Consider the following 27,500-nt stretch of genomic DNA (forward strand, 5'->3'; position numbering starts at 1 on the left):
GAAATGAGATGAATGGGAGGGGAGATGATGACGTGACTCCCCCACCCGCCTTAACTGTCAATCCCCACAAACACAGTCTCTCGGAATTTGCATAAGCACACCCCTTCACCTACAATTTCAACTTAGTTACAAAGTGATCACAACTCTCGTTTATATCCTGCGTCCTCTCATTAAACTTGTATCCTGCATTACCTGTGGGCATGTGAAACGCCAGCGGTAGCCTGTCTATGAACTTAATTTAAAGTTTAGGTTTACACCTTGCTTTCTTTCCGAGGTAGCAACACTCATGAATATGGTAGTATATGTCACTCGCTCGCTTCTTATTGTTTCACTGCCTTCTCAATTATATAATGCATGTTTTCTTCAGCGCTTTTTGGAGGTCTTCCTGGTTTTCTACGCACTGCGTTGACAGTCAGTTCACGTGATTACTTGGGAGGCGTTATGATGTCACACGAAACTCCGCCCCCCCCAAGTCTTTCCAGCTCAACTCCATTACAGTTAATGGAGAAAAATACCTTCCAGTTATGACCATTAGGCGTAGAATTTCAAAATGAAACCTGCCCAACTTGTGTAAGTAAGCTGTAAGGAATGATCCTGCCAACTTTCAGCCTTCTACCTACACGGGAAGTTGGAGAATTAGTGAATGAGTCAGTGAGTGAGTGAGTGATATATATGTGTATGTATATGTATATGTGTATGTAACTGCAACTGCCTTTTCATTAATAGTTATTTTATTGGACTCACCTTCCTGTCTTTTGTGCAACTCTACTGACTGATTCACTCTGTCAAAAATAGTTCAGTTTTTTACCAGTTCAGTAATAAAGCTGAAATTTTGAAGGATGGTACATCTAGGTTGGTAGGTATTCACTAAGAAAGGTAATTTTGATATATCCATATTTTGTAGTAATCCCTCTCCCTCTCCTTAGAGAAAAACAAAATACCCCAAAATCTCAAAAATGCCTTAATTGATTTGATTATAATCAATTTAATAGAGAAAAGTAGCCAGTGTGTTTGTTTGTTTGTTTGTATTTATTAAAATTCTAATAACTTGCATGATGTTTGGTGTCGGCTTCGGGTGTGCTTTATGCAAATGAAGTGCATAGTAGAAGTGATTGATGGGCCTCGCAAATAGCACCAATAACCAATAGGGTGCGCAAGCGACTGAAGACTGTTGTTGCGGTGTCTTGGACAGGAGAAAAGAAACATGAACCTGTTGTAAAATGGAAAGAGAAAGTTCTGCAAAGCACATGGAAGATACAAAGCTCAGTGGTTAGCAGGCATTGTTTTTTGCTGTTGAGTCTTAGATATGTACCGAGTCTAATCTTGGTTATTCATTTCACTCTGCTGACTTCTAGTCTCCAGTTATGGCACAGAATATCAGAACCCTCCTTCCCACACCCATTCCTCATTCACGGCACTGCTAAAATCAAGGAAGAAATGTTGGTCTTAGTGATACTTGAATTTCTAAAGGGGAAGCCACAGAAATTGTGTTGTGATTCTTGAATCACACACTAATGGCAGCACACTATTTGCTCTTCACATTAATAAATCAGGGTAAGACATAGGGTTCTGACATTCAGGTACAGTATATCTTCTGTACTTTAAGCACTGCTTTGCATATGCATTCAAATCTGCAGACTTTAAAGGGGTACTGCATACAACTGATGCAAAACATGAAAGGAAATACTGTACTGCATTTCAGTGAACAGCATGAACAACTGAAAAATGTAAACGCCAAAAAATGTTAAGAAAATACACTCAAATTTCATATTAAATCTATTGATTAACTTTTTCAATTGAATAGAATACACTTTTCTGTAAAACTGTTTTACAATGATTAACGAAAGCCAAGTCACTAGGACTTAACTAATGCAGAAATATTTTACACATAGGCAATTGTAAGTAGCATGTTCTACAGTAATGCCTTTATCCAAGGTAAATTACAACATTTGAGTTACAAGTGGTTATATATATATTTTTTTGTTTATCCAATTGGAGCACAGGTAGATGAAGGGACTTGTTCATGGTAACATGTGTAACTGCAGGATTTAAACCCACTACCTCAGGGTTTGAAGTTCTAGGTCCAAAGCCTTAACCACTATACCACACTGTCTGCCAATAATGTTAGCCTTTGGTTAAAAAAAAACAAAAAAAAAAAACTACAAATATTGTGTGCAGAAAAGCATTTAGTGCTTCTGTTACACCTAGTTAACCAAAGACACTGTAACTGATGCCCGTTGTTTTACAAAATTTCCTGGGCGAAGCTAGGTAACACAACTAGTTCAAATATAATTAGGGTTAGGATTTTATACATTATAGAAAACATTTTAAAAAAATGGCATATTTATTTAAACTGTTATGACACAACCAGTTAACTCATTCATTCATGCGACTGAATAGATATACCGTGTGTTGCTTACAGCTGGAAATTAATTTAAAAAAAAAACAAACTTTCATTGTCAACTAAACTGTGTACCTTTATTAATATATTACATAAATTACGATAATCAAAACTCATTCAAAATTGATTTAAACAAAGCTGTATATCAGTGTCTATAATGAGTTTCCAGTCTCATGACATTCTTGGCTTGGAGAAATTACTACTAGCCAGAAACAGAAAGAATTTTAACAAAATCTTTTCCATCAACCCATTCATTCATGATCAAATTTTCCAAATCCTCTAGAGCCTCACCGAATATTTAGTTTTCAAAAAGACAAAAATAATACCAAAAAAATGCAACCTACTGATCCTAAAGCATTTTCCATTTCCAAAGAGCTAATGACTGAATGCAAGAATAAGAAAATATAAGCTTACTGTAAATGAAGTCTGATGTGGGAGCCAAGTTAATCTTGACATCATAATATCCTGCAAGCCACACTGTTTACGTTTGTAACAAGCTTTACATGCAAGTGTGCATTTGTGTTTGAATGTTTTACGGAAATTTGGCATTTCCTGCGGTACTGTCTTCGGACTACTTGCGCTTTGCATTCTATCTTTGAATACAACAGCTTCAATTGAATTTTTCTCATCTTCACAGTGGGCTTAGATTCAACAGCTTGATCTAGGACAAGACATTTGGGCTTTCTCCTAAAGTTTAGGGTTATTGATTGAAACAGTTGATCATTAATCTTTGCCTCACTTTGTTTCACAAACCAAAGTGAATAACTGACAAATATTACTCAAATAATGTTCAGTATGGTTAAGCATAAGACAGACTAATTGGGTCACTTTTAACATCTGTTTACCTTTTGATTTCAATACATCCCTAGTTTTAGAAATTGATGTCTGGGAGCAGGACCTTTTATGATGCTTCAGATTATATACTTTCTGTGTTGTGCGTTGGGTTGGGATGACAAAGTGAATTTTCTCTTTCACGTCTTTATACGCTACTACAAAGTGTTGTGCATTTAAACTTAAGAAGCTGTGGGTGCACTTGCCTTAGAGGAGACATTAAAGAGTAGTCTACCAGCAAATGTTTCATTCAAAAAATAAGAACAATAAATTTTCCTTTGCTGCCATTTGAAATTTATTTCAGGTGTTTTTGAGTATAAGGGTTTAATTTTTATGTAGTCTTTGTTCTTCACTGAGCTTTTTTACATCTGTGTCCAGTTACTCTAGTTAAGGGTCATGGTCTAGCTAAAGCCAATTCTGGTTGCATTAGATGCTGTGCAGGAAAAGCTGTGGATAGAATAGCAGTCTGTTGCAGAACATACACTGAAACTCATTTGGATGGAAATTAGGAATCATTAATTACCATAATAGACATGACAATGCAGTGTGGTTTAAAAAAAAACCAAAAAAAAAAAAAACACACACATTCATAGACACAAGGAGAATATGCAAAATGTTCTGCCTCTGACTAAGCAACAATTCAATTAAAGCAGCAACAATTGTACCATCTTGCCATCCTGCGTGTACATTTTAATAACTCAATTAAATCTCTCTATTTTAAAAAAATAAAAAATAAATATCTTGGAAGGTTGCAAGGAGATGAGACGTGATTTTCTCAGTGAGACACTTTCAAAACTGGCAAGACAAGTCATTGTACCAAGAGATTTAACCACACTCGGGGCCGCAAATGAAGGATGAAAAAAGAGAAAAAAGACAAAATATAAAAAAAACATTAGGCAGTACAAATTAACCTAGAATAAAAATAAGGTCCAATGGCTAGGGAGGACAGAAAAAACAAACAAACAAACAAAAAAATACTCCGAATGGCTGGAGAAAAAAAATAAAATCTGCAGAGTTCCACGCCACAAGACCACCCAGCCCCCTCTAGGCATTCTACCTAACATAAATGATCTCAATTAGTTCTCATGATTTTCATGTTCCCCTGGAAAAATTTGATAATGATGGTCATGTAGACCTCTGGCCTTCAATCCATCAATGTAGGGACAGCTCAGATCGCAGAAAGCAGAAACAAAACAGCAGACACAGTAGGGGTTAGTAGGATTTCGGAGCCACCATGAATGATAATGATAATTAAATTCATATACAAAATATCAGGGTTAAAGGAAAATGAAGCTATGAGAAAGCCATGTTAAAATAATGAGTTTTTAGCAGTTTTTTTAAAGTGCTCCACCGTATTAGCCTGGCGAATTTCTATTGGTAAGCTATACCAGATTTTAGGTGCATAACAGCAGAAGGCTGCCTCACCACTTCTTTTAAGTTTAACTCTTGGAATTCTAAGCAGACACTCATTTGAAGATCTAAGGTTACAATGTTGAGTATAAGGTGAAAGGTATTCTGAAATACAGGATGGAGCGAGATTATTTAAAGTTTTGTAAACCATAAGCAGTATTTTAAAGTCAATTCTAAACGACATAGGTAACCAATGTAGTGACATCAGAAACAGAGAGATGTGCTCGGATTTTCTTTTCTAGTTAAAATTCTAGCAGCTGCATTCTGCACTAGTTGCAATCGATTGATGTCTTTTTTTGGTAGTCCTCAGAGGAGTGCATTACAGTAATCTATCTGACTGAAAACAAAAGCATGAACTAATTTCTCAGCATCTTTCAAAGTTATAAGAGAAGAAGAATACTATCAGCATGCTGGATGCTTCTTTGAAAAAACTTTGTGGTATTTGGTCAAGGACACAGGTGGAGGGTCTCAATTGAGAAATTTTATACTAGGGCGTCCCCCCCTACCACTTGCTTTGCTTGCCAACACCGGCCTGAACCCCCGGCCTGCCAGTTCGCGTCTCTGCCACTCACGTTGTGAAGAGGGGGGCTGAATGCACTCCAAGGTGACACGGCCGCTCCATCGAAACCCCCTCTTTAATAGTGATACAATGCGAAACAAAGTGTTTTTTAAACCTCCTCTTTGCTCGATCAGCTATGTACAGCAGCTGTCCTACTCTTTGGCTTTTTTTTTCCGGCCCCGGGTGTGGTTAAATCTTTTGGCACAAAGTCTTGTCTCGTGGGATGCGAATTCTTGATATTTTTTAGTTTATAATTTAAAAATGGAATAAAATCTGAAAATCTAAATTCTGAAAAGAATACCAAACATATAATGTATATGTAGGTTTTAAAATAAACCTGATTTAAAGCGTGACAAAAAAGTCACATAAAAACGTCACATAAAATTGTTGCACAAAATCGTTTCACTTTTAGGCTTAGGATTTTATATATATATATATATATATATATATATATATATATATATATATACAGTATATATATATATATATATATATAGAGTAGATAAATCGGGTACATCTATCCTGGTGAAAGAATTTAATTTGTTTAAAATGGAGTACCGGGGTTTAAAAGGATCTAATTGGGGAGATGTACTATATTATTTCTAATATCATTAATTTTGTGATTAAAAAATATAGCAAAAGTTACATTGAAAGCACTACGAGTTTCTTGGAGGCATTTCATTGAGTGACCTGGTTTTAGCAGACGATCAATTGTAGAGAATAAAACTCTGGGATTACTAGCGTTATTTATAATTTTAGAGAAATAGCACTGCCTCTCAAGACGGACTATGTTGTTGTATTGCCTTATTTTAGTCTTCAATATTTAATAGTTGTTAATCAGTTTAGTTTTTCTCCATTTACGCTTAGCTCTCCAGAATTTTTTCTTTAGATCAGACACTCTTTGGGTTTTCCATGATGTAACAGTGCTGGAGGATTTTTTAACTGTCTTTTCAGGAGCAACTGTCCATGGCAGCTCTCACTTTAGTATTAAAATTTTCCACCTTACTATTTACATTATCTTCACTACTGTAGTAAGCCCTACAAACGGACTGGTTGCTTAAAATGTTTGTAAACTTTGAAGCTGCAGATGAATCGAAGTGTTCTTTAACAATATGCTTCTCGTTATCATTATTTCTATGTTAAATAGTAAGAGAAAAAGATCTGATAAACTAATATCAGCAATCTGCCTCACATAAATTTTTATTCTTTTAGTAATTACTAAATCCAATGTGTGCCCTGCTTTGTGTGTTGGCTGACTAACATGCTGGCTCAAATCAAATAGGCATTGAGTTTGATTTGCTCATCTTATGACTAATACATTAAGCACCTTACACAAACAAATAAATAAATGCAGACTGAGTATATTTTCTCTGTGTGGAATATGGAGTGTTTACTTACTTTACCTCAGTATGTAGCAAGGCGACGTTATTAGGCTGCTATTTCAGTAGGCTGATTGTTTTACCTTAACATTACCTTCAGCTACTTCATGTTATTTTTAGGATTTTTCCTTTAGTTACTGTGCATTTTGGTATTACATTCCCAATAAATTATTTTTACTTAAACAGAAAAGGGAGACAAATGGGTAGAGGTGGAAATGCGTTTTTCCCCCTTATCCTCCCCTAATTATGAGCTGTACCAAAAACAGTATTGCCCACCTTTTAGATTTCCAGAATTTTTTCATATTACCTCAGTTAGTGTTCACTTGTGTTAAACTTTGTACCCTTTTCAGGATTATTTCTAATTTAAAATGTGTTACTACTGTGATAGGCTCTGTCATCTCTTGGCACTTAACTGAATTAAGAAGGTTTATCAGAGTCAATACACCTGGCCCACTTACTGTTTATAAGGAGTTTGGATATTCTACCTGTGTCTACATATCTTTTCTTTTGGGACCATGATTTCTACCTGAATTATAAAAGATATACTTATGTATGTGCAGTCAAAGAAAAGGGGTGATGAACATAAATCCTAAAATAGGTAAAGGATACCAGTGGAAGCAATTGATAGCTGTGACTGTGGAGGCAGTTCTGAGTGTCTTGTGCCTAATCTATTTTTGTGTGAGTGACATATTTTGTTAAGCAAAACAGAGTACCCCCCTGAATTTAAACAAAAGCTGTCTTTTTATTTAAACATTTACCCGATGCTGTGCTGGCCACCCACTGGTCACCCCCTTGGCCCAGCTGAAAGGACAGTTTAAACTAAATTTTGTGTTTTGTTGCCATTGTAAGTACATGTGAAAGAGGCAGCTAAAAGTTAAATAAGAAGTTCATTTGTAATAATTTTTATGTATTCATGACCTTTTACCTTTGCAGTGTCTGAGAAGCCTGAGATATATCTGCTTTCATGTTGTTATAGACATTGATGCTTTTTGCATGTTTTCTTCTTATTCATATCAGTATGTAAGTCACTGCACATGTTTAAGAACATCTAAACGGGCAGCCCAATAAATGTATCCTGTAACAGCAAGAGAACTGAAAACTCTACTTGTTTGTCAATCTTAGCAGATGGGGTTATCACAGAGCAACAGTGGAGAAGGTCCTATATTTCGACTGCCATATTTAGATGGAGGGTTAACATTTGATAGATATTAATTGTATCAATTTTTTATACTGTCCGCAAAATTTCTTTGTTTATTAAAAAGCAAACTATTGACTCAACTCTCTTTTGTTGTCTTTTGTTAGTTTGTGGCCCAGACATTGACATTCGCAATGACATCCATGAGCTGAAGAAGCTGGAGAACTGCACAGTGATTGAGGGTTACCTTCAGATCCTGCTCATCTCTCATGTCAAGGCGGAGGACTTTCGTAACCTGCGTTTCCCCAAGCTGACACTCATTACTGACTACCTGCTGCTGTTCAGAGTTTCTGGGCTGGAAAGCCTGCGTGACCTGTTTCCCAATCTGACTGTCATCCGTGGCCGCAGCCTCTTTTACAACTATGCTCTTGTCATCTTTGAGATGACTAACTTGAAGGACATTGGCCTGTTCAACCTGCGCAACATCACACGAGGTTCTATCCGAATTGAGAAAAACCCTGATCTCTGCTACCTGGACTCTGTGGACTGGTCTCTCATCCTTGATGCTGACTATAATAATTTCATCTCTGGGAACAAGCAGTCAAAAGAGTGTGGGGATGTTTGTCCTGGAATCATGGAAGAAAACCCTCTCTGCTTCAAGACTAGCATTAATGATGTCTACAACTACCGGTGCTGGACTTCAAACCACTGCCAGAAAGGTAAGAAAAGGCACTCTATGTTCTGTAATTGCTTTAGAGTAGCAGATCTATCACAGTTTTTTATTTCTGTTTACTTACATGGATTCAATATAGGTACATATTTAACCAAACAAAATTCGTACACATCTATAGTTAAGACCTAGAGGTGTTAGAAGTGTTTAAGCATAATAAAATATTACTCGTTGAACGAGGTCTACAATTCAAATCTTGAATTCTTAAAGAAGAGCTTCCTATTTGTGGACTGGTATAATTTTCTGAAAGTATTTATTTCCAGTATTTTAGCAAAAAAATACTTTTGTTTTGCACATTGTGAGCATACGACTAAATGACTTAAAATGTTGATTTTGCTACCTAAGTAACTGGAGATTTTTTTATGGCAATCTTTAATATTGTTTTCTGTGGTCCATGCTGGGCACCATAGGCTTCCATTCAATTAGATACATTATTTATTCTCTCCACAAAAATGAGACTTTTTTTCTCTAGGCATTCACTAGTAACAACATGAGGTAACTAATACCATAATATCCTTTCTAATATCATTTGGGTGGAGTATTCAATTAAGAAGAATGACAGTAACTTTATGGTTATATGCAATAAGTTTCAGTTCAGGTTTGACAAGCTGCAGAATTCATTTGACCCTGCCTCAATTCTTTGTTTCTTAGATGTACCTGAAACTTAAGGGGGTTATTGTCTGTCCTAGTTGATCCAGTCAGTGATTTTTTTTTTTGTCAGGTTTTGTAGATTATGTGATCATCTGAGTCTTAGTATTTCCTGGGATACTGCTTATCCTTAACTTTGACCGTCAGTGTTGAATTTCTCTTTTCTTTTTTGACAGTTTAGATGTTTCAGACAGACTGCTTTGACATTTTATCTTCCTGAAAAAATTCATATAAAAACACTATCTGCTTAGCATGTGCTCGACTTGCAAAATGTGACTTGATATATTTAAGTATGAAAACAATACTATTTTCTTGTGTGATATGATTTGATACACTTTGCTACATCAATGAACCATCAGTAACGTGTGATAAATGTTTCAATAATTTAATATGACGAAATAGGAGAAAACTCAATTCTGTTTTTATATGGAAATTCCTATTTTCATATGTGAATTTCGTGATTTCCTCTGTGATGAAACTTGTGTAGAGTGATTTAGGAAGGTCTAAGCTGCAGGAGAAGGTTTTATATGAATCTAGTTAACATACAGTACATGATTACAAATTATAATCAGAAAACTATATACCGGAAAGATTGGACGCGATTAGTCTTCTTTTGAAAACTACACATGTCCTTGGGTTGCCCAATCTGAGGCATAAATGTTAGATTTATAATGGATTAGGAGGAAAAACTGAGTTAGATGAAAGAAAATGTTAAATATAAAACTGTCCAAACTATGGAGATGTTTTGAATGAACAAAGTAAAGAATTAAGGAGAAAGAAAAAAAATGTTTAATAGCTTGCTAGTTTAACAGAGAGTTTAGCAGCAGAATACCTGATAGTTGCTTTTTCCTTCAAGACTTATGGTGACAGACAGTGATATGATGTATCTTCTGTGTGATGTATAGTGTTGTTTTTGTAGCTATAAAATGTTTTTATTAAGGTGTGAATATAAGGTTTAAATATTTACGCCTGTTTGTTTGTCTATAGCTGCAAGTTAACAGATGTAGACACAGAATGTGCGTTTTTTGCACACTGTAGTATATGTGTAAGTACAAATAAAGTGCATGGCATGGACACTTGACTTGCACAATTTGTGCTTGGGTGGTCAAGCTACTGAGTCATGATCTTTTTATTTATTTTCCCTTCCACGGCAAAGGCCAATCATTTGAAAGATAGTTGGCTTGATTGCTTGTCACAAATAAAGGGGAGACCCTGAAATGCATCATGTTGCACAAAATAAACCTCAAATGTTTGTACAATAATAAAGCAGGAACAAATGGAGTAAACACTCCGTTGCTAGGTGTACTTTATTTAGAGCAACTGCCATCAACGGTTTTGGAGTTTGCTGCTAAGTGCGGGCAAGTAATATCGTTTACACTTGTAAAAATAAAATCCAAGGCAGCAGATGTTTTGAGGACTCGGAAGCCACAGGTACACAAGTCATTGCTAGGGGAACAACACAACTTTTGAGGCTGCTTGAACCTGTGGCTGCTTTTTGCTTTTGTTTTTAATTTGAACTTAATGCAGTACCAAAAGTGGATATCTAGATGTTATTGCTTTATTTTTTACATTGCATTTATGCAGTTTTATCCAGTCTGAGACCAACTTGGTTTTCTCTCCTGATGTATAACTACAATTTTGAATATCTTACTAAATTTTGATAATTTCTCTTATACTCACAGATGTATTTGCATAAGCAAGATTCTAATTTTTAACAGATCATTTGTGATCTTACAACTATTATTCTCTGCTTGTGTGCCAAGACTTTGCTTATAAGGGTTTGTGGCTGATAAAGTATCAGGGATGCAGGAGGAAGAAACCAATTCCTTTTACCAAACACTCTGGGGCTGCGGCTCACTCTCTAGTCTGTCTCCCTTAGTCTGTCACGGAGGGAGGAAAGATTGGCGCCTCAATGCCCTGCATTGTTAGCATGAGAGTCAGGCTGTATGTGAATGCAAGCTGGCAGGATCTGTTCTGTAATCTCTGAGTCTTGTGCTGTCTGGCAGTATGAGAAATGTGGGAAAGTTTTGCATGTGGGAAAATTTTGTGATATTGTAGTGTCCACTAAGAATACCCTCCTCTCCTTCCCATTTCAAAAAATAGAACATAAACGCAGGAAAATCCCTCAATTTCCTCAGCTCTACTTGAATTGTGTATGTGGGAAGTGGGAGTTTTACACATCTTTGAGGGATGTTGTTAGGTTCTGGCTCTACAAAAATCAGACCTTGAATAACATATTAGCAGATGATCATTATGACTTTACAGAAGTGCTAATATCCATCTACCCCATAAACAGGTTTAGATTAGTAGAGGTGTGTGGGGCACTTTAGCCTATGCTGGCAACATCAGGCACCAGGCAGGAACCAACTCTGAATGGAGTGTCAAAAAAAGAAATTGTAGAAATTATTCATTTGCAGACTGGAAAAGATTATGAAATGTCTCACATTTAACATTGTCCTTGTCATTTTCTTGTACCTACTATTCCTTCTAATATTAGCCCAAACGTCATACATCTCCATCCCCCCAAAACCATGGCACCTCATGTTTTCCATTACTAGGCAAATAAATTCCTTTGCACTCACATTTATTGGAGACTGTTTTTAACCAACAGAGAGTGCTATTTATTCTGAATTATTATTCATTTGTTCAAGGTTTGACACTTTAGCTTTGTCTTTGATTCCATGTTATTAATCCTTGCTGCTTTACATTTTGACTTTGATTACACTCTTGCTATTGATTTCTCTCTCATTCAGCATGTACCATGGGGAACTGGGCAAATATATTCATATAGGAGTGCAAGAGGACATTTGCTTGGTACCATTAAATGTGTTAAAAACAAAGACAAACATGTTTAGGTAAAAACTCTTTAGATTTATTTTCTTTTTGTGACGTGAGTTTGACTGTTCACCTATCTTATGCAAATTCTTGGAGATCTATAGTCATTGTCTTATCCTGGTATTTTCTTTATCACTCAGACACCAAGTAATCTACCCAGTGAAAGGAATCATTCAAGTCTTTAATATGATTAAAAGCCGAAAACAGACCACAAGCAAAATTACCTCTCAAATGTAATTGAAGCACCATAAATTTAAGTAGATAAAGTGAAAACAACTTGATTCCTTTATAAGGAATAAAAAGCAATGGTGACCGAGTGGTCATTTTTGTATCAGCTTCATTTTTTTTTTTTTTGGGAACCTCTCCATAAGGTGCGACTACACTCCTCACAGGTGGGAACATCTAAATTACAGTCACGCTAACCAATCAGCATTTCACATGTAGGACTCTATAGATTAGATCAGATCAAATTTTATTTGCCCCATACAAATTTTACATACAGTACAATATAAATATACTAGCCAACCCGCGGCGTACCATATGCCGCATAATCAGGCCGGTTTTAAATGATTTTTAAGCACAGGGAGAAAATTAACATTTGAAAAATCAGTAATGTAATAAATCAGCAAGAAATGAAACATTATAACAATGCACGGAACGAACCAACACACAATCGTCCGTGACTGAAAACTGGCGGGCCAATCTTGTTGATGTGAGCGAAGGAAATGTAGACGCGCGCCTTCTGTTCTGACAGATGCTTCGACGATGTATTGCTGGAAGAGTTTACCACTGGAATGCAAGACACTAAATGAAGATCTCATGGCAAGCCTGAAAGCATAAAATTGGAGCTGTGTGATGTGTTTTTTTCGCGGTTTGCTTTTACTCAACATGGGTTAATTGTATGTGCCAGCCTGGATCTCCGAAAGGGAATAGCAGTGGAAAAACCATGGGGTCACAGTTCATATTGAGAACAGAGATGCGCTTGCAAGCATCTCCCCTTGGATATATGCAAATGTTGCGTTGTGCAGGAGGTTCCCCGTCTTCACCTACAAAGCAGCAACATCAGTTTGACAGGACGGGGTGTTATACCTTCTCATATCCAGACCTGGATTTTCCATGAACACCATTCGTACAGCAGTAACAGAGTAACCGTGAGTGATAATGTCATGCATTTGCATGTAAGACTTTGCGAAGGGATTAACCTGGCGTATCATGTTGTCTAGTTGAAGCAACAAAATGTCACTGCAAGCGCTATTACATTCCTTTTGCAAACGTTGACTGGTAGCCTCAGCAGAATCGAAGATATATAGCTGACCGTATTGTGGTGATGTGTCAGGATTGTTATATAAAGGAGAGACCTGGTGATGAATTTGACCGTGGATTCTGAAAGCATACGGTCCTTGTCCAAATGGTTGAGTGATGTGTGCGCCCATTGACGCGAAAGCTAAAGCAGAGTTGTATTCCCTGATATGATCACAGTAATTTCGTGACAGCGGGTTCTTGCAGTCAAGAGGTCTTCCAATAAAAGAGGGGGCTTGGATAGCGGTGGCAAAGACACCTTGCCGGCATGACAACACTTAGTGTAATGTCCGGATTTGTTGACCTCTGCTGGCCAATGAAGAGCATTGCAAGAAGCACATAGTGCGTAGGTAGGCCAATGTTATGTTCTTGGACGTGAAAGGCGGTATCTTCTTGAAAAGCTGCAGAAAAGTAAATGCGATGTTTGTGCATGAACGATTTAGTGCTGTGTTGACACTGAAGGGAATTGGAATGAGTTGTGTCAAAGCATTGCTGGCAATGTTCACATTGCATAATTCGTTCAGTGGAGTGTTTTTTTAAATGCATGATGAGAAATCTCTGCACTCGGAACATTTTTGAACAAATCATGCATTCAAAGATCTTTTTTTCAGTAGAGTGGGTGTGTAAATGTGCTTTGAGATATTTCTGGCGTGTGAAGGTTTTGGAGCAGTGTTGACACTGAAAAGAATTCATCAGGGAATGTGTTTTGAGATGGTTAGTAAGGTATCTGCGTGCGTGAAAGTGTTTGTCGCAAATTTTGCATACAAATCTTTGCGTTGAATGGATCTGCATATGGTTGTGGAGATCAATCTCACCTGTGAAGTCCTCGTTACAAAATGTGCAATTGAAGGTGAGAGTGGAATGAGTTCGAGACAACTCGCGCTCTCAAAAAACACTTACGAAGCATTGTTGGCAATGTTCACATTGCATCATTCAGTTAGTGTTGTGTTTTTTCAAATGTGCGTTCAGATATCTGTGCACTCTGAAGCTTTTGGAACAAAAGGTGCATTGAAAGTCCTGTGTGGAATGCGTGTGTTCAGGGGGTGTCTTTAAATGTTTTTCAGGAAGAGGAGAGTGGGCAGGTGACATCACATTAGTGTGGCGAGCAAGTGGGTGTGCACGCTGTGTGCACATACCGACAGAGTCAAAAGATGTCACCAAAAGGTAATTGCATGGGTATTTGAGAGGCATGAGAACCTCGTAATGCCCATGATCCAAAGGACCGCTAAAGAGCAGGGATATAAAGAGACGCTGGGCCGGATTGTAAACTCAAGGAGAGGCATGAGCACGTTTTTGGAAGTAAATGCTGATAGTAGCTGGAAGGATTTGGGATATTGCCACAATTTCTGCCTCGCCACCATAGACTCCGGACGTATTCATGTAATCAGCATATTGTTGAGCAGACTGTATAACAATGCCTCTGTGACTAAGAACAACGGACACCACGTCCGTTATTCCAATGTTGGCAAACAAAGCTAACAGCCATGTTACGAAGTATGAGAGTAACAGTTTCGTTAATGACATTTCTCCAAAAAAACCCGACTGACAGAAACAGTTACCTGAAGCAGGAATTTCTATAACATTGAAAGAAGTGTTGTTTCCATGAAATACATTTGAAGCGGTAGCCATGGAGGGCAAAAGCTAGGTTTGGACCGCAGCACCGACCAAAGTGAGTGAGTATGTGTTTGATGAGCTGTTTGATTTGACGGGCAGTTGTCTGAGGTGCGTTCCTGAGCATGTGGGAGGAGGGGTAGAGTTTCTGGGCTGGGCTGTGTTGTTCCTTTCGCATGGTTTTTCATGGTGGACGCGGTCGGGTGTCGAAACCAAAAAGAATAATGAACAGTCAACGTGGCTTAGGCGTGCATGTGGACTCCTAGCACAGACGAAAGGGGCTAACTGGGTGGTCGGTGAGTTTTTGCGTCTGGGCACATGGGCAGGCAGTGTGAATGCCTAGAGAGCGAGGGTAGAAGCGGGCCGGTGAAAAAGGAGTGTTAGTGATCAGGGAAACGTCTTCTGTATTTCTGCAGGAGCATCTAAGAAGCTGCATGTTTGTCGTGGATGTGAATTGCTGTATGTAGCGTATAAAACAGTTTGCTATGGTGCATGTGGTCGTGCGTCGTAACCGAAAACTCGGTTTTTAAAGACTGCTTACTTCATTGTGTTTTGACCTCAGTGATAAAGGATTGTTTTAAAGATCCCATGGGATACCCCTCGCAAACCGTTTTACACGCTGCATGTGGTGATTTACCTCTGTGAGAAACATGCCTCTATGAACAGTCAACGTGCAGGTGCATGTGGCCTCTACGACAGACGAATATAAATGACGCTGTTTCTTCTGTGTTGTCGCGTCTGAGTTAGTGGGTATGGCTCTGCGAGTTATTGTCTTATCCAGTGGTCTTGGCGTTGGTGGGCGTGGCTCCTTCCTGCGTGCGCCATCGGTGTCTTGTCGGCGGCTCAGTGAATCCACGCCCCTTCCGGCGTGCTTTCCATGGTTGTCTTGCCTTAGTAAATTATATATATAGATACATTATAGGCTGGTGTGGTGGCTCTGTGGCTAAATGATCTGGGCTGGTAATTCGAAGGTTGCCAGTTCGAATCCCAGAAGTGACAGAAGGAATGCTACTCCGCTGTGCAAATGGCTGACCCTGTGCTCTGCACCTAAAACTCTGAGTAATTTGGGGTATGAGAAAATTAGAATTTCCTCTTGGGATTAATAAAGTATATCAAAAAAAAAAACATATTTAGTGAAATATGTAGTTGCTCAACACCAGTGACGCTGTCTTTATGGATATAAAAGGACAGTAATATTAATGTTATTTATATTCAGAAAATCATTAATAGGATTATTAATAATATCTAAATACATAACCTAATAACTTACATAACTTAATATGAGAAAGTTAACAACCGGACATCGTAGTTCTAGACACTTCCTTATTCAACATTTATGGATGGACTGGTACTGTTTACCTAACTGCAGCACATAAGATTGTTTTTGAGATGGCACATATAATTTTCTTTTCAGTACTGTATTCATGATCAATTTACTAGAGTGATATGCAAACTGTAAAGGACACAGTTCTATTGACAGAGAAGCGCATGTATGATTTCTGACTAGCCTCTCAAAACACTTCATTGCTATAGGCATTAGTGTGATGGGACAATAGTTATTCAGATAGGTTGTATGTAATTTCTTTGGTACAAGGACAGTGGTATGTTTTTAAAGCATGTTGGTACAACAGACTGTGTTAAGGAGAGATTGAATATACCATGAACTCTGGAGCATACTGTTCAGAACTGATCTTGAAAACACGACCTGGAATGCTGTTTGAATTTGCTTCCTTCCTACTTTTAACTTTCTTGAAAGCTTTGCTCATACCGTTCCTGACACAATGAGCGCTGTTTCCTCACTGAATTGTTTTGCCACCGCAGATGTGTTGGACTGTTGGCTGCTGAAAGCAGCATTCACATCGAAGCATGTGTTGAAATTATTAAGCTTGTCTGCCAGAGAGATGCCGACACTCATTGTGCTGGGAGTAGCTGCTTTAGGCATTTTGCTGTAGGCAGCATGTCAATGCGAGTTCTGAGATAATTTCTTTTCCTGTTTATGAAATCTGGATCAGCAAATCAGCATGTCTTTGCCAAGGTGTGTGACTGGTGTTGAGGTGGTGGGAAGTGTGGAGGTGTTAGGAGTTAATTTAATTCAAGGGTTGGGTTTTGTGTGAGTTTTGAGTCTTCTGGGAAATATTCCTGTTTTTATTGTATACCTTACTTAATGTTAACTTCAGGTGCTTGTTCTTACTTGGTATACTTTATTTACATTACACTACTTACACCCAGTTTTGTAGAGATAAGCACTGGATGTCCCATGAGCCAGAACTGTATTAGCTGGTTTGATGATGATGTCTTAAAAAGTATCATTTAGTTCACTATGCTGGAACTGAGCTGCTGCTACTTCTTCCCCTTCTTGACATAACACCTTCTTCCTTCCTTCTAGGAAAAGCAGGTTAGAGAGATTTCTGGGTACTTTTTGTACATCAAAAAAGACATTTGACCTTAAAGTATCTGTTCAAGAACGTGCAATTTTCTGGGAATGACAGTTCTTTTGGACATAAAATGATGATAGTTTCCAGGTTTGTTGTGTTGTTGCTTAAGTGGGGCTTCTCATAGAGTATGTATTCTTCATTATTGAAACTCCCAATAAAGTGGTGGCCTATGCAACAAGTGGAATCATTGCATTCTCCACTTTTTGTCTGTTTTGTAACACTTAGCAATTACAGGGCATGTCAGCTAGTTGCAGCTAACCAGAACTCGGATAACCTCATGATATTGCTTGAATGTCCGTTGTTACAACCACATGCTACTAAGAAGCATTTTAGCAGTTTGTTGTAGTTTGCAAAAGAGTAGGTAATGGAGACACACCTTGTTTTGACTGAGGTGGCATTGTCTGACTGCCAGCTCACTCGGATTCACTTTTCCATCTTTCACAGCTTAGCTAGTGCATGCTTCCTGTGGCCCAAACACAGCTGCACCTGCCAGTTTCCTCCAAGTGCAGGCAGGGGCACATCTAATCCTATGCCAGGGATACATCTTCATCATGGCAACTATTTGAGTAAGCCGGAGGCTATGATGTTGACAGCTTTTACATTGCACTACTGTATGTATTTTTTACTGATGATGCTAGGCAAGTTTAAAAACTTGTTCAAAACGTGCTTTAACACTAGAATTACCAGAGCCTACGAAAAAACTCGTATATCAGTCCCACCTTAAATCGCTTCTTAAAATCGTTCACAGCTCTCCACCAGCATCTCTTGTCATCTAAATGTGCTGATAAAAATCAGGCTGCAGAGCAGCCGGCTATTCCATCCCCACACCGACTTAGAACGTGCACAAACATGCCACAAAAAGTGAATGCAGACATGTCCGTGCCAAATAAATAATATTCAACGTTTTGAAGAAATCATTTTATGACACGATTTACCATTATTTATTTACTTACTTCCTAAAGCCTAAAGTCACAGTGTGCAGAGGGCATGCGCAAAAATGTGTGTAATGCCACGAAAAGTGCCTGCTGACACTTTAGTATGCAAGCAATGGTATGTGCATTCTTGCTCCGATGTAGAAGGGAGCTTAGTTTACCTTTGTTACAGCGCGTCTGTGAAAACAGCAGTATCAGATGCAGGGGTGGGGTGTGTTTGGGCTCGTGAACGCGGCCGAGATAATAAAACTGACTAAAAAAAAAAACAAAAACAAAGTTAACCTTTACAAGTATCATAAATTACACCAGCTGTTACAGACTGAAATCAAATGTATGTTTTTATTCTAAAATAGTAAGACTAAGAGCAGTTTACTTCTCAAAATGGAGACATGCAGGATCAAACTCGCGACCTTTTGATTCCCAGTCGGCAGCTGATTCTATTGCACCACAGATGCAGTCATAATAAACAGCTGTCAATGTCGCATGTTAAGGCAGCTTTTTTTTTCTGCAGTTATATTTTTGAATAAAAGCGCAATTGTTGTGTTAGATTTGTAGCTTCTGTGAAAATATTTCTTTTGATATTTGGACTTCAGGCTTCATACATTATATAGTTTATGCCTACATTTTGTCATCTACTACTAGAATATAAAAAACATTTCTGTTTTAACAATGTGTTTACACAGATTACTGTAAAAACGGAACAGACATGAAATGCGTGTGTTCCAAACAACGATCTATTATTTCCACTCTAAAACTCCACTTCACTCCCAGAAAATCATTCAAGGCATGAGTTGGGAGAAGTTTGTGCACATTCTAAGTCGGTGGGGGGATGGAATAGCCAGCTACTTGCAGCTTTTCTTTTATCAGCACATTTAGATTAACAAAAGACGCTGGCGGAGAGGTGAGAACGGTTTTAAGAAGCGATTTAAGGTGGGACGGATTTACGAGTTTTTTCGTAGGCTCTGGTAATTCTAGTGTTAAAAAATCAGTTGGCAACTCGTAGCTGCAAGTAAAGAAGTGTATCCTGGATTATGTGTTCTTGCACTCCATCCTGTGAATTTGTTCTATAAAACATGCAAGGATTTTGGCTGATGTTTCTTGCAATCAATTTTTTAACTTAAAAGTACATTTTCAAATCTGCAAATTGTGGGGATATGATTATCACACTATTTGTTTTCAGAATCCTCTCTTCCATGATCAAAATTTCCGTTTGCCTTCATAATTTTTCTTTCTTTTTGTCCATATTTTATGTAAATAGTGTGCTTCATCTCTTTTGGCTGGAAAAAGAATAGCGTAGTCATTGTACCAGCATATGTTGCTTGTATTTATGTTTTACACATTTTTGACTGTGGTTCAGGGTGTATGGGCTGGAAGGTGCAACTCTGCAGGGTAAGCTATTCATAGAGTGATAGATTTAAGTGTAAAAGGGCACCAGCGTTTGATAGAGGAACAGTGTAAATAATACAAATGTATTCTTCCATTTATTTTTTAACATGCTTATCCACTTCGCGGTTACTCCAAATTTGTGCCTGACCCAGCATCATAGAAAACAAGATGGGAACCAAATTTGCATAGAACTCTAGACCTTCACTGGAAAACATATTCAGTTAAGTTATAATTTCTCATGTACACTGAGGAGATCAAACAAGCTTTATTTTATGTAGCACCTTTCTTAAGCAAAATCCAAGGTACATTACTAGCACGGAGGTCTAATACAATTGGTTGCGTCATTTTTTTCTACAGTAGTTGAGGTGACTGAGTCACAAGAGGGGACTGAACTAATAACCCTGGTTATAAAGTCATACTCCTTAGCTTCTGACCTGTAGAAGTGGATGGCCCTGGCTTTTGTTGTTTGGTTATGCACAACTTGAAATTGCCTAATATGTGTACCTGTTGCATGACTGGTTTACAGTGGAAATCATTTATGTGCTTTCTCAACAAGCTTACAGAGTCACAGGAGCCTGGGCCAAAGTTGGCAGCATATGATGTAAGGCATAAATCAGCTGTGGTATAGGGGTGGTTCATTGCAGAGCATGTTCAGAGACAGTCTAGTCTATTTCTTTACATAATATTCTTTCATATTATTACTATTTGATAGGAAAAACATTTACAGTAGACTGCACAAGTCTACAAGTGACATTTGCATTTTTGCTTTTATAAAGAAATTTTTGTTTGGAAATGGTATTGCTCAGTTAGGTTGCATTGTGTGGAAATTAATAACCATATAGTATTTTTTTATGCCAAATAGCAATTTCCGCACTTTACAAATCAATTGATCAAAATATGCTTATGTCAGTTTTTAACTTTTATTTTAAATGTTGTTAAACTTTGAAGTGTTAAGTGCTATAGTACAACTTTGTCTGGCTTCATGTAAGGCACCAGTTTTAAAAGTAGTGTGTCCTTGTACATGTGTCTTTCTCTCTTGTGGTGTTTGTTTTATTTATTTATTTTTAGAAAAGAGTTCCTGAATGGCGAAATAAAAAAGGCAAAATTGAGAAACAAATAAGAGCACTCCCTTCTCAAACAATAATTAGTGTTTGGTCTGCAGTCCATGGCCCATCAGATGTCCCTGCAAGCTGGAGGACATTCATTGTACAAGGACAGACAGATAAATCTGGTGGAGTGGGGGAGTTTGTTTTGGATGCTACCCAGAGGTGCTGGAAGTTTAGTGTGTTGACAAATGCAGGAGACAGATCAAAATGTAAATAAAGAATTAACAAAAGAAAGTATGAGGGCAGACGGCGACTGCAAAGAACTCCGATGTTGTGGTCAATGATTGCACGACAGTTTAGTCTGAGAGATGGTTCTGAGGCAGACTAGCTAACTCATGGCTGGATCCTTGTCATTGACTGTATTACAGACATGCTCTAGGGCAGAATGCTTTTCGATGGGAATTTTTCAATACCTCTTGCTAAATGCGTGTCTCGTAAGTGCTGCACAATTGGTGGAACTTTGTGACTTGATGGGCTAAACTGATGTTATTTCTTAAAATCACAGCATCAACGGGATCTTCTGTCTTTGATGCTTGTTTAATTTGTACCTTTATTAATGAAAATATATATGATCAAGTAAAGAACATGGTCAACTTTGCACCTGCTGATTGGCTTTGAAATCGAACGTTAATGCTGCTGTTGAAGAACACGGGACCTGGGCTCAGCCCTGTGCTATTTGTGTGCACATTTCATGTTCTTCCCTTGTCCACTGGTTAATTTTATCTGGCATCTTTAGTTTGTCCTAGTGTAGATGTGTCCATGAGTGTACCCTGTGATAGAGTGGCAAACGAGCCAGAGTTAATCCCTGCCGAGAGTTTGGTAGTTCTGGAATACTGAAGATGTGAAATAAAGAAGTGGGTTTCCAAAATGGATAATTAAATGAATAGACAGAGTAAAAACTATGGCTTGGAAATCAACTAAGGGTGTACTCACACTAGGCACATTTTATCCATAACAATGCCCAAGTGCGATCTTTTACCCTCCCCTACTGGACTGCACTCACATTGAGCTTAATGTTCTGAGCCCGGGCATGAAGTAAATACACACTGAATCACCAAATTAATGTAGAATCAACACAAAGGATGTACAAAAAAGTAATGGCAAAGTTTAAACAATGACCTTAAACCTAAACTTTTAACAAAATACTACTTGAGCAAGTACAACCTGAATTTGAATGCCTTCCTAAAAGAAAAGAAAATGAGGCCAATGTATTAATTCTCAAATTGGCATAGGATGTGAAACGCAGATGTGTCAAAGTAAAATAAATAAATAAATAAAATAAACGACTGTTGACTTTGAGTGCACTTCTAAAAACTGATTTAATTGAAAGAATAAGCATCTTTTAAATGGGAATACATAAAAACTTGTGTTAAAAGTCTGTAAATATTATCCTCAGTTGTTCATCAACGATTGAAAATTATACTCAAGTGTTATGCCAGTGAATGGTAATCTCCAAGCTGCTTTTTTTTTGCCTGTCCCACCCTTTTTCATAGTTTAACATGTCTAAGAGATTTAGTGCTTTTTTGGTTCGTAGAATTGTGATGTGCCTTGGGATTTTTTGAGTTTCAGAAACATGCACTCTAAAAAAAGATCTTCGCTGTTTTGCTTAAAAACTGACACCGTACATTACTTGAATGGTTATGTTTCATTCTTTTCATTAATTAGTGAAGATACTGCAAACTTGAATCTTTGTTCGGGATAATTATTACACTTCTTTTTCATAGAATTTTGTCATTATTTTAGGGCTGTCAGCACTGTAAGCTACCTGGCAGATCTGTGATTTAAACACAGAGGTACTAGAGACTTATCTTTGAGTGACACTAAAACCAAAATAACTTTAGGAATTAGGTTATATGACATTGATTGCAACATATTTAACACATTAAACAGGCCACATTAATTGCAAAAATGAATGTGTTAACTTTTCCAGTCCTAGTAAATATATAACAATATATATTATGATTGTGTTAATGTTCAAAATTTGGTGGGTAAAAGATCCCAATCAAACTCATGACAAATTGAAAATTAAGAATGTTTCATGAGTGGGCTTAAACATATATGATTGCTTTTATTATTCTAATTTGGTCTTCTAGCTTAATGTTTGTCAAAGATCAGAAAACATCCTGTGAAAGCTGCATATGCCAAGTTTTATGAGTTTTAGCAGACTATTTTATTTTTATACATTAGATCCATAATATTCTAAAACTCAGAAATCCAGTTCAAAGTTATAGTTGGATGAACTGTAAATACTTAACAAGACAGAATCCGGGAGGAAAACCTAAATACCAGGAACAAAACTACAGTCATGGGAAAACAAACCTGGACAATGACAAGACTTGGAAATCGAACACAGCATGCTGGAACTATGAGGCAGCAGTGTAAATGACTGAGACACCATGCTGTCTTGTTTGTTTTATAATGTTTAATGTGTTAATTTTTTTTTGTTTTGACAGTGATTAGAGTGTTAGAAAAAATTGATGACAAGAGGCACTTCAGTCCAATAAAGCACTCCAGTCCAAACTTAATTTTTTTTCTTGTTTAAATGAATTATAAATATGTTTGGTACAGTGCAAGTATTCTTTTGTTCAAAATTGAGATTTTATTTTGTAATTCTTAATAATCACCCAAGTGTGTCTCATTTAAAATTTTCGTTCTTGTATAAAATGAGAGAAGTAACATGCAGCAACATAAGACACTCACACTTGCAGAGTGTCTAATCTGCCTCAAAGCTGTACATAGCAGTGTTCTCACAATACCAAAATTTAAAAATTCCATTTTTGATACTTAGGACAGTATAATTTAAATCAAAAATATTTTTTATTGCAAAATAAAACCTTTTCAGCCTTTTGTAACTCTTACTGTGATAGAAAATATACACAATAAATTAACAAACCCACACTAATAGACATTTAAATAAAATGAACAGTAAATAACATTAAACAATAAACAGTAGTGCTTATGAAATACAACAATTAAAAAAACAATAGCACACTTTAATGGTATGCATTACAAATGGCAAAGAATGCATATTACAATTTCTTTAATGCTTCCAAATTTTTTGTAAGGAAGACTAGCATGTCAACTTGCTCATCTGAGAGAAGTGACCTTTTTGGGCTGCGTATGAAACCAGAGTAAGATGCTTTTTTTTTTTTGTTCCCCAACCCGGCCATGCCAGTGGATATTTCTCTTCAATAAGTTCGGCATCTTCTCATAAACTGAGAACTCGTTTGTGAGGTATACATATTCAGATTATGCAGTGTGCTGAGTTTGTGTCTTCTTTTCCCCTTGTATATTTAACAGTTCTTTCAGATTTGCTTTTCTTTGATGGTTGTTTGGTGTTTGAAGAGGGTGTTTGCTGAATTTCGGTTTCCACTTCAGGCAAATGAACACTGTTATTTAACATTTGCTTGATTTCCTCTTGTAAGACAACAAAACTGCCTTTAAACCTTGGGTCAAGAAATGTTCACGTGTTGAGAACTAGCTGCAGAGGGTGTTCCCCATACCTCTGTCTTAAATAATCTTTTATTTTCTTTAAATTGCTGTCTCAAGATGCTCTCACCCTGATCAGCTGTCAAATGATAAAAAAAGCTTCCATGTTAACGGTAGAACAGAGGAATGGGTGGTGTGTTTTCCCTCACTGAAAGCATCAGTGAAAGAACATAATGGACTTAAAACTTCTCTTACAGCCTCAAGAACTATAATGTCAAGAGTCTTTTGTCATGAGGTGCCATTACTTCCTGTTGTCTGATAGGACTGAGCAGACAGCTTGCTGCTGGTCTAAAAATCTCTCCACCACTTCATGCGCTGATTCCTTGCGTCTAGGCTCATCATGAATTAGTTTATATTTGGGTATCTGTAAGCTCTTTCGATTCATTTTTAACTGTCTGCACATTTTTAGAAATGTGCTGAAAGCAGACAAAGTTTTTCTTAGTCTTGAGAAGGCTGCTGACACAGAAGGTTTCTCTAGGCCCTTTTAAATTGCAAGGTGCAAATTGTGTCCAAACAGGGGATCCATGTAAAATCTTCTTACACTGCTGTTTTGTTAGATGAGGCATTATCATTTATGATCCCAACCACTTTTGTCATGTCCAGCTGGCATTCATCCTGATTAACTTCCTTTAAGGTTTCCATTAAGCTTTCACCTGTGTGCTCAGAGTTAAGTTCCACAAAGTCCTAACACCAAATTTGCATGTCCCAGGATTGTGTATCAAAGTGGAGTGTTACTGCCATGTATGTTCAGGCAGACCTGCTTATCCACTGATCAGTTGTGTTTGAAAGTAAGGCTTATGTGTAAGACTGTTAATTAGTTTATTTTTTTATTTCCTCATGAACTATACTAGTGATTCCAGTATATATAAAATAATTTCTTGAAGGAATACAATATCTTTTAAAATATTAGTCATAATAAATTATTACATAGCATTGTATTTTTAACACTTTGAGGGCTAATTATTATTGTTTATTTTTAGTTTTGGCCCAAGGGAATATTTTTTCCAAAAAATTCAGTTTTTTGAAAAGCACACAAAGCAATGGTTTCACACATACATCAGCATAAAACATCTGTTGGTACGTGCTGTGGCCGCTGTCGACTTCTGTTAGCTGTCTCTGGCAGTGGGTATGGCGGGCTGTCTTTGCATGGTGAGTGTGTGATGGTGGGGAAAATACAGTCCAATGCAATTATTTTTCACTCATCTACTTATAAAGTTGATAGAAACAGAGCACATATTCATAACTTTTACATGCCTTTTATATATTGTATTAAAACCGAAAGATTTCTAACAATTGCACGACTCTAAACATTTACAATGACAATCTACATAATCTCAATCAATTGTATGGAACTGAACGCAGCCAGCAGGTAAAACTTGCAGATTGTTTTAATCTGAAAAATGCTTAACAAACTACTTGTAAAAAATGCACGTCACATATTTACTTTAAAAAACAGGTACATACATATCTTCTCCTTCTTTCGGCTGCTCCCGTTAGGGGTCTCCACAGTGGATCATCATCTTCCATATCTTTCTGTCCTCTGCATCATGTTCTGTTACACCCATCACCTGCATGTCCTCTCTCACCACATCCATAAACCTTCTCTTAGGCCTTCCTCTTTTCCTCTTCCCTGGCAGCTCTATCCTTAGCATCCTTCTCTCAATATACCCAGCATCTATCCTCTGCACATGTCCAAACCAATGCAATCTCGCCTCTCTGACTTTGTCATCCAACTGCCCAACTTGAGCTGACTCTCTAATGTACTCATTTCTAAATTGTTCATCCTCGTCACGCCTAATGCAAACCTTAGCATCTTTAACTCTGCCACTTCCAGCTCTGTCTCCTGCTTTCTGGTCAGTACCACCGTCTCCAACCTATATAACATAGCTGGTCTCACTATCGTCCTGTAGACCTTCCTTTTCACTCTTGCTGATACCCGTCTGTCACAAATTACTCCTGACACTCTTCTCCACCCATTCCACCCTGCCTGCACTCTCTTTTTCACCTCTCTTCCACAATCCCCATTCCTCTGTACTGTTGATCCCAAGTATTTAAACACACCTTCGCCAACTCTACTCCCTGCATCCTCACCATTCCACTGACCTCTCTCTCATTTACACACATGTATTCTGTCTTGTTCCTACTGACCTTCATTCATCTCCCCTCTAGAGCATATCTCCACCTCTCCAGGGTCTCCTCAACCTGCTCCCTACTATCGCTACAGATCACAATGTCATCAGCAAACATCATAGTCCACTGGTTCTCCTGTCTAATCTCGTCTGCCAACCTGTCCATCACCATTGCAAATAAGAAAGGGCTCAGAGCCGATTCCTAATGTAATCCCACCTCCAACTTGAATGCATCCGCCACTCCTACCACAGACATCACCACTGTCACATTTCCCTCGTACATATCCTGTACAACTTTTACGTACTTCTCTCCACTCCTGACTTCCTCATAAAATACCACAGCTCCTCTTGAGGAGCTTTCTCCAGGTCCACAAAGACGCAATGCATCTCCTTCTGGCCTTCTCTAAACTTCTCCATCAACATCCTCAGAGCAAACATTGCATCTGTGGTGCTCTTTCTTGGCATGAAACCATACTGCTGCTCACTAATCATCACCTCACTTCTTAACCTAGCTTCCACTACTCTTTCCCATAACTTCATGCTGTGGCTCATCAATTTTATTCCCCTGTAGTTACTGCAGTCCTGCACATCCCCTTATTCTTAAATATCGGCACCAGTACACTTCTTTTCCACTCCTCAGGCATCCTCTCACTTTCCAAGATTCCAGATTCCATTAAACAATCTGGTTAAAAACGCCACTGCCATCTCTCCTAAACACCTCCATGCTTCCACAGGTACATCATCTGGACCAACGGCCTTTCCATTTTTCATCCTCTTCATAGCTGTCCTTACTTCCTCCTTGCTAATCCGTTGCACTTCTTGATTCACTATCTCCACATCATCCAACCTCTTCTCTCTCTCGTTCTCTTCATTCATCAGCCTCTCAAAGTACTCTTTCCATCTGCTCAACACACTCTCCTCGCTTGTGAGTACGTTTCCATCTTTATCCTTTATCACCCTAACCTGCTGCACATCTTTCCCAGCTTGGTCCCTCTGTCTAGCCAATCGGTACAGGTCATTTTCTCCCTCCTTAGTGTCTAACTTGTTATACAACTCATCATATTCCTTTTCTTTAGCCTTCGCCACATCTCTCTTCACCTTGCGCCTTTTCTCCTTGTACCCTTGTCTACTTTCTGCATCTCTCTGACTATCCCACTTCTTCTTTGCCATCCTCTTCCTCTGTAT

At 37.8% G+C, this 27,500-nt stretch overlaps 1 protein-coding gene across 1 annotated transcript in view; it reads left to right on the forward strand.

Annotated features, from left to right (window-relative positions):
* The window catches only part of LOC120541537 (insulin-like growth factor 1 receptor), a 384,927-nt gene that overhangs the window by 85,764 nt on the left and 271,663 nt on the right, over positions 1-27,500 (forward strand). The window contains exon 2 of the mRNA XM_039773260.1: positions 7,883-8,434. Within this exon, the coding sequence (XP_039629194.1) occupies positions 7,883-8,434 (552 nt within the window). The remainder of the gene's footprint in view (positions 1-7,882; positions 8,435-27,500) is intronic.

Source organism: Polypterus senegalus, chromosome 12, assembly GCF_016835505.1.
Source record: "Polypterus senegalus isolate Bchr_013 chromosome 12, ASM1683550v1, whole genome shotgun sequence".
Lineage (NCBI taxonomy): Eukaryota > Metazoa > Chordata > Cladistia > Polypteriformes > Polypteridae > Polypterus > Polypterus senegalus.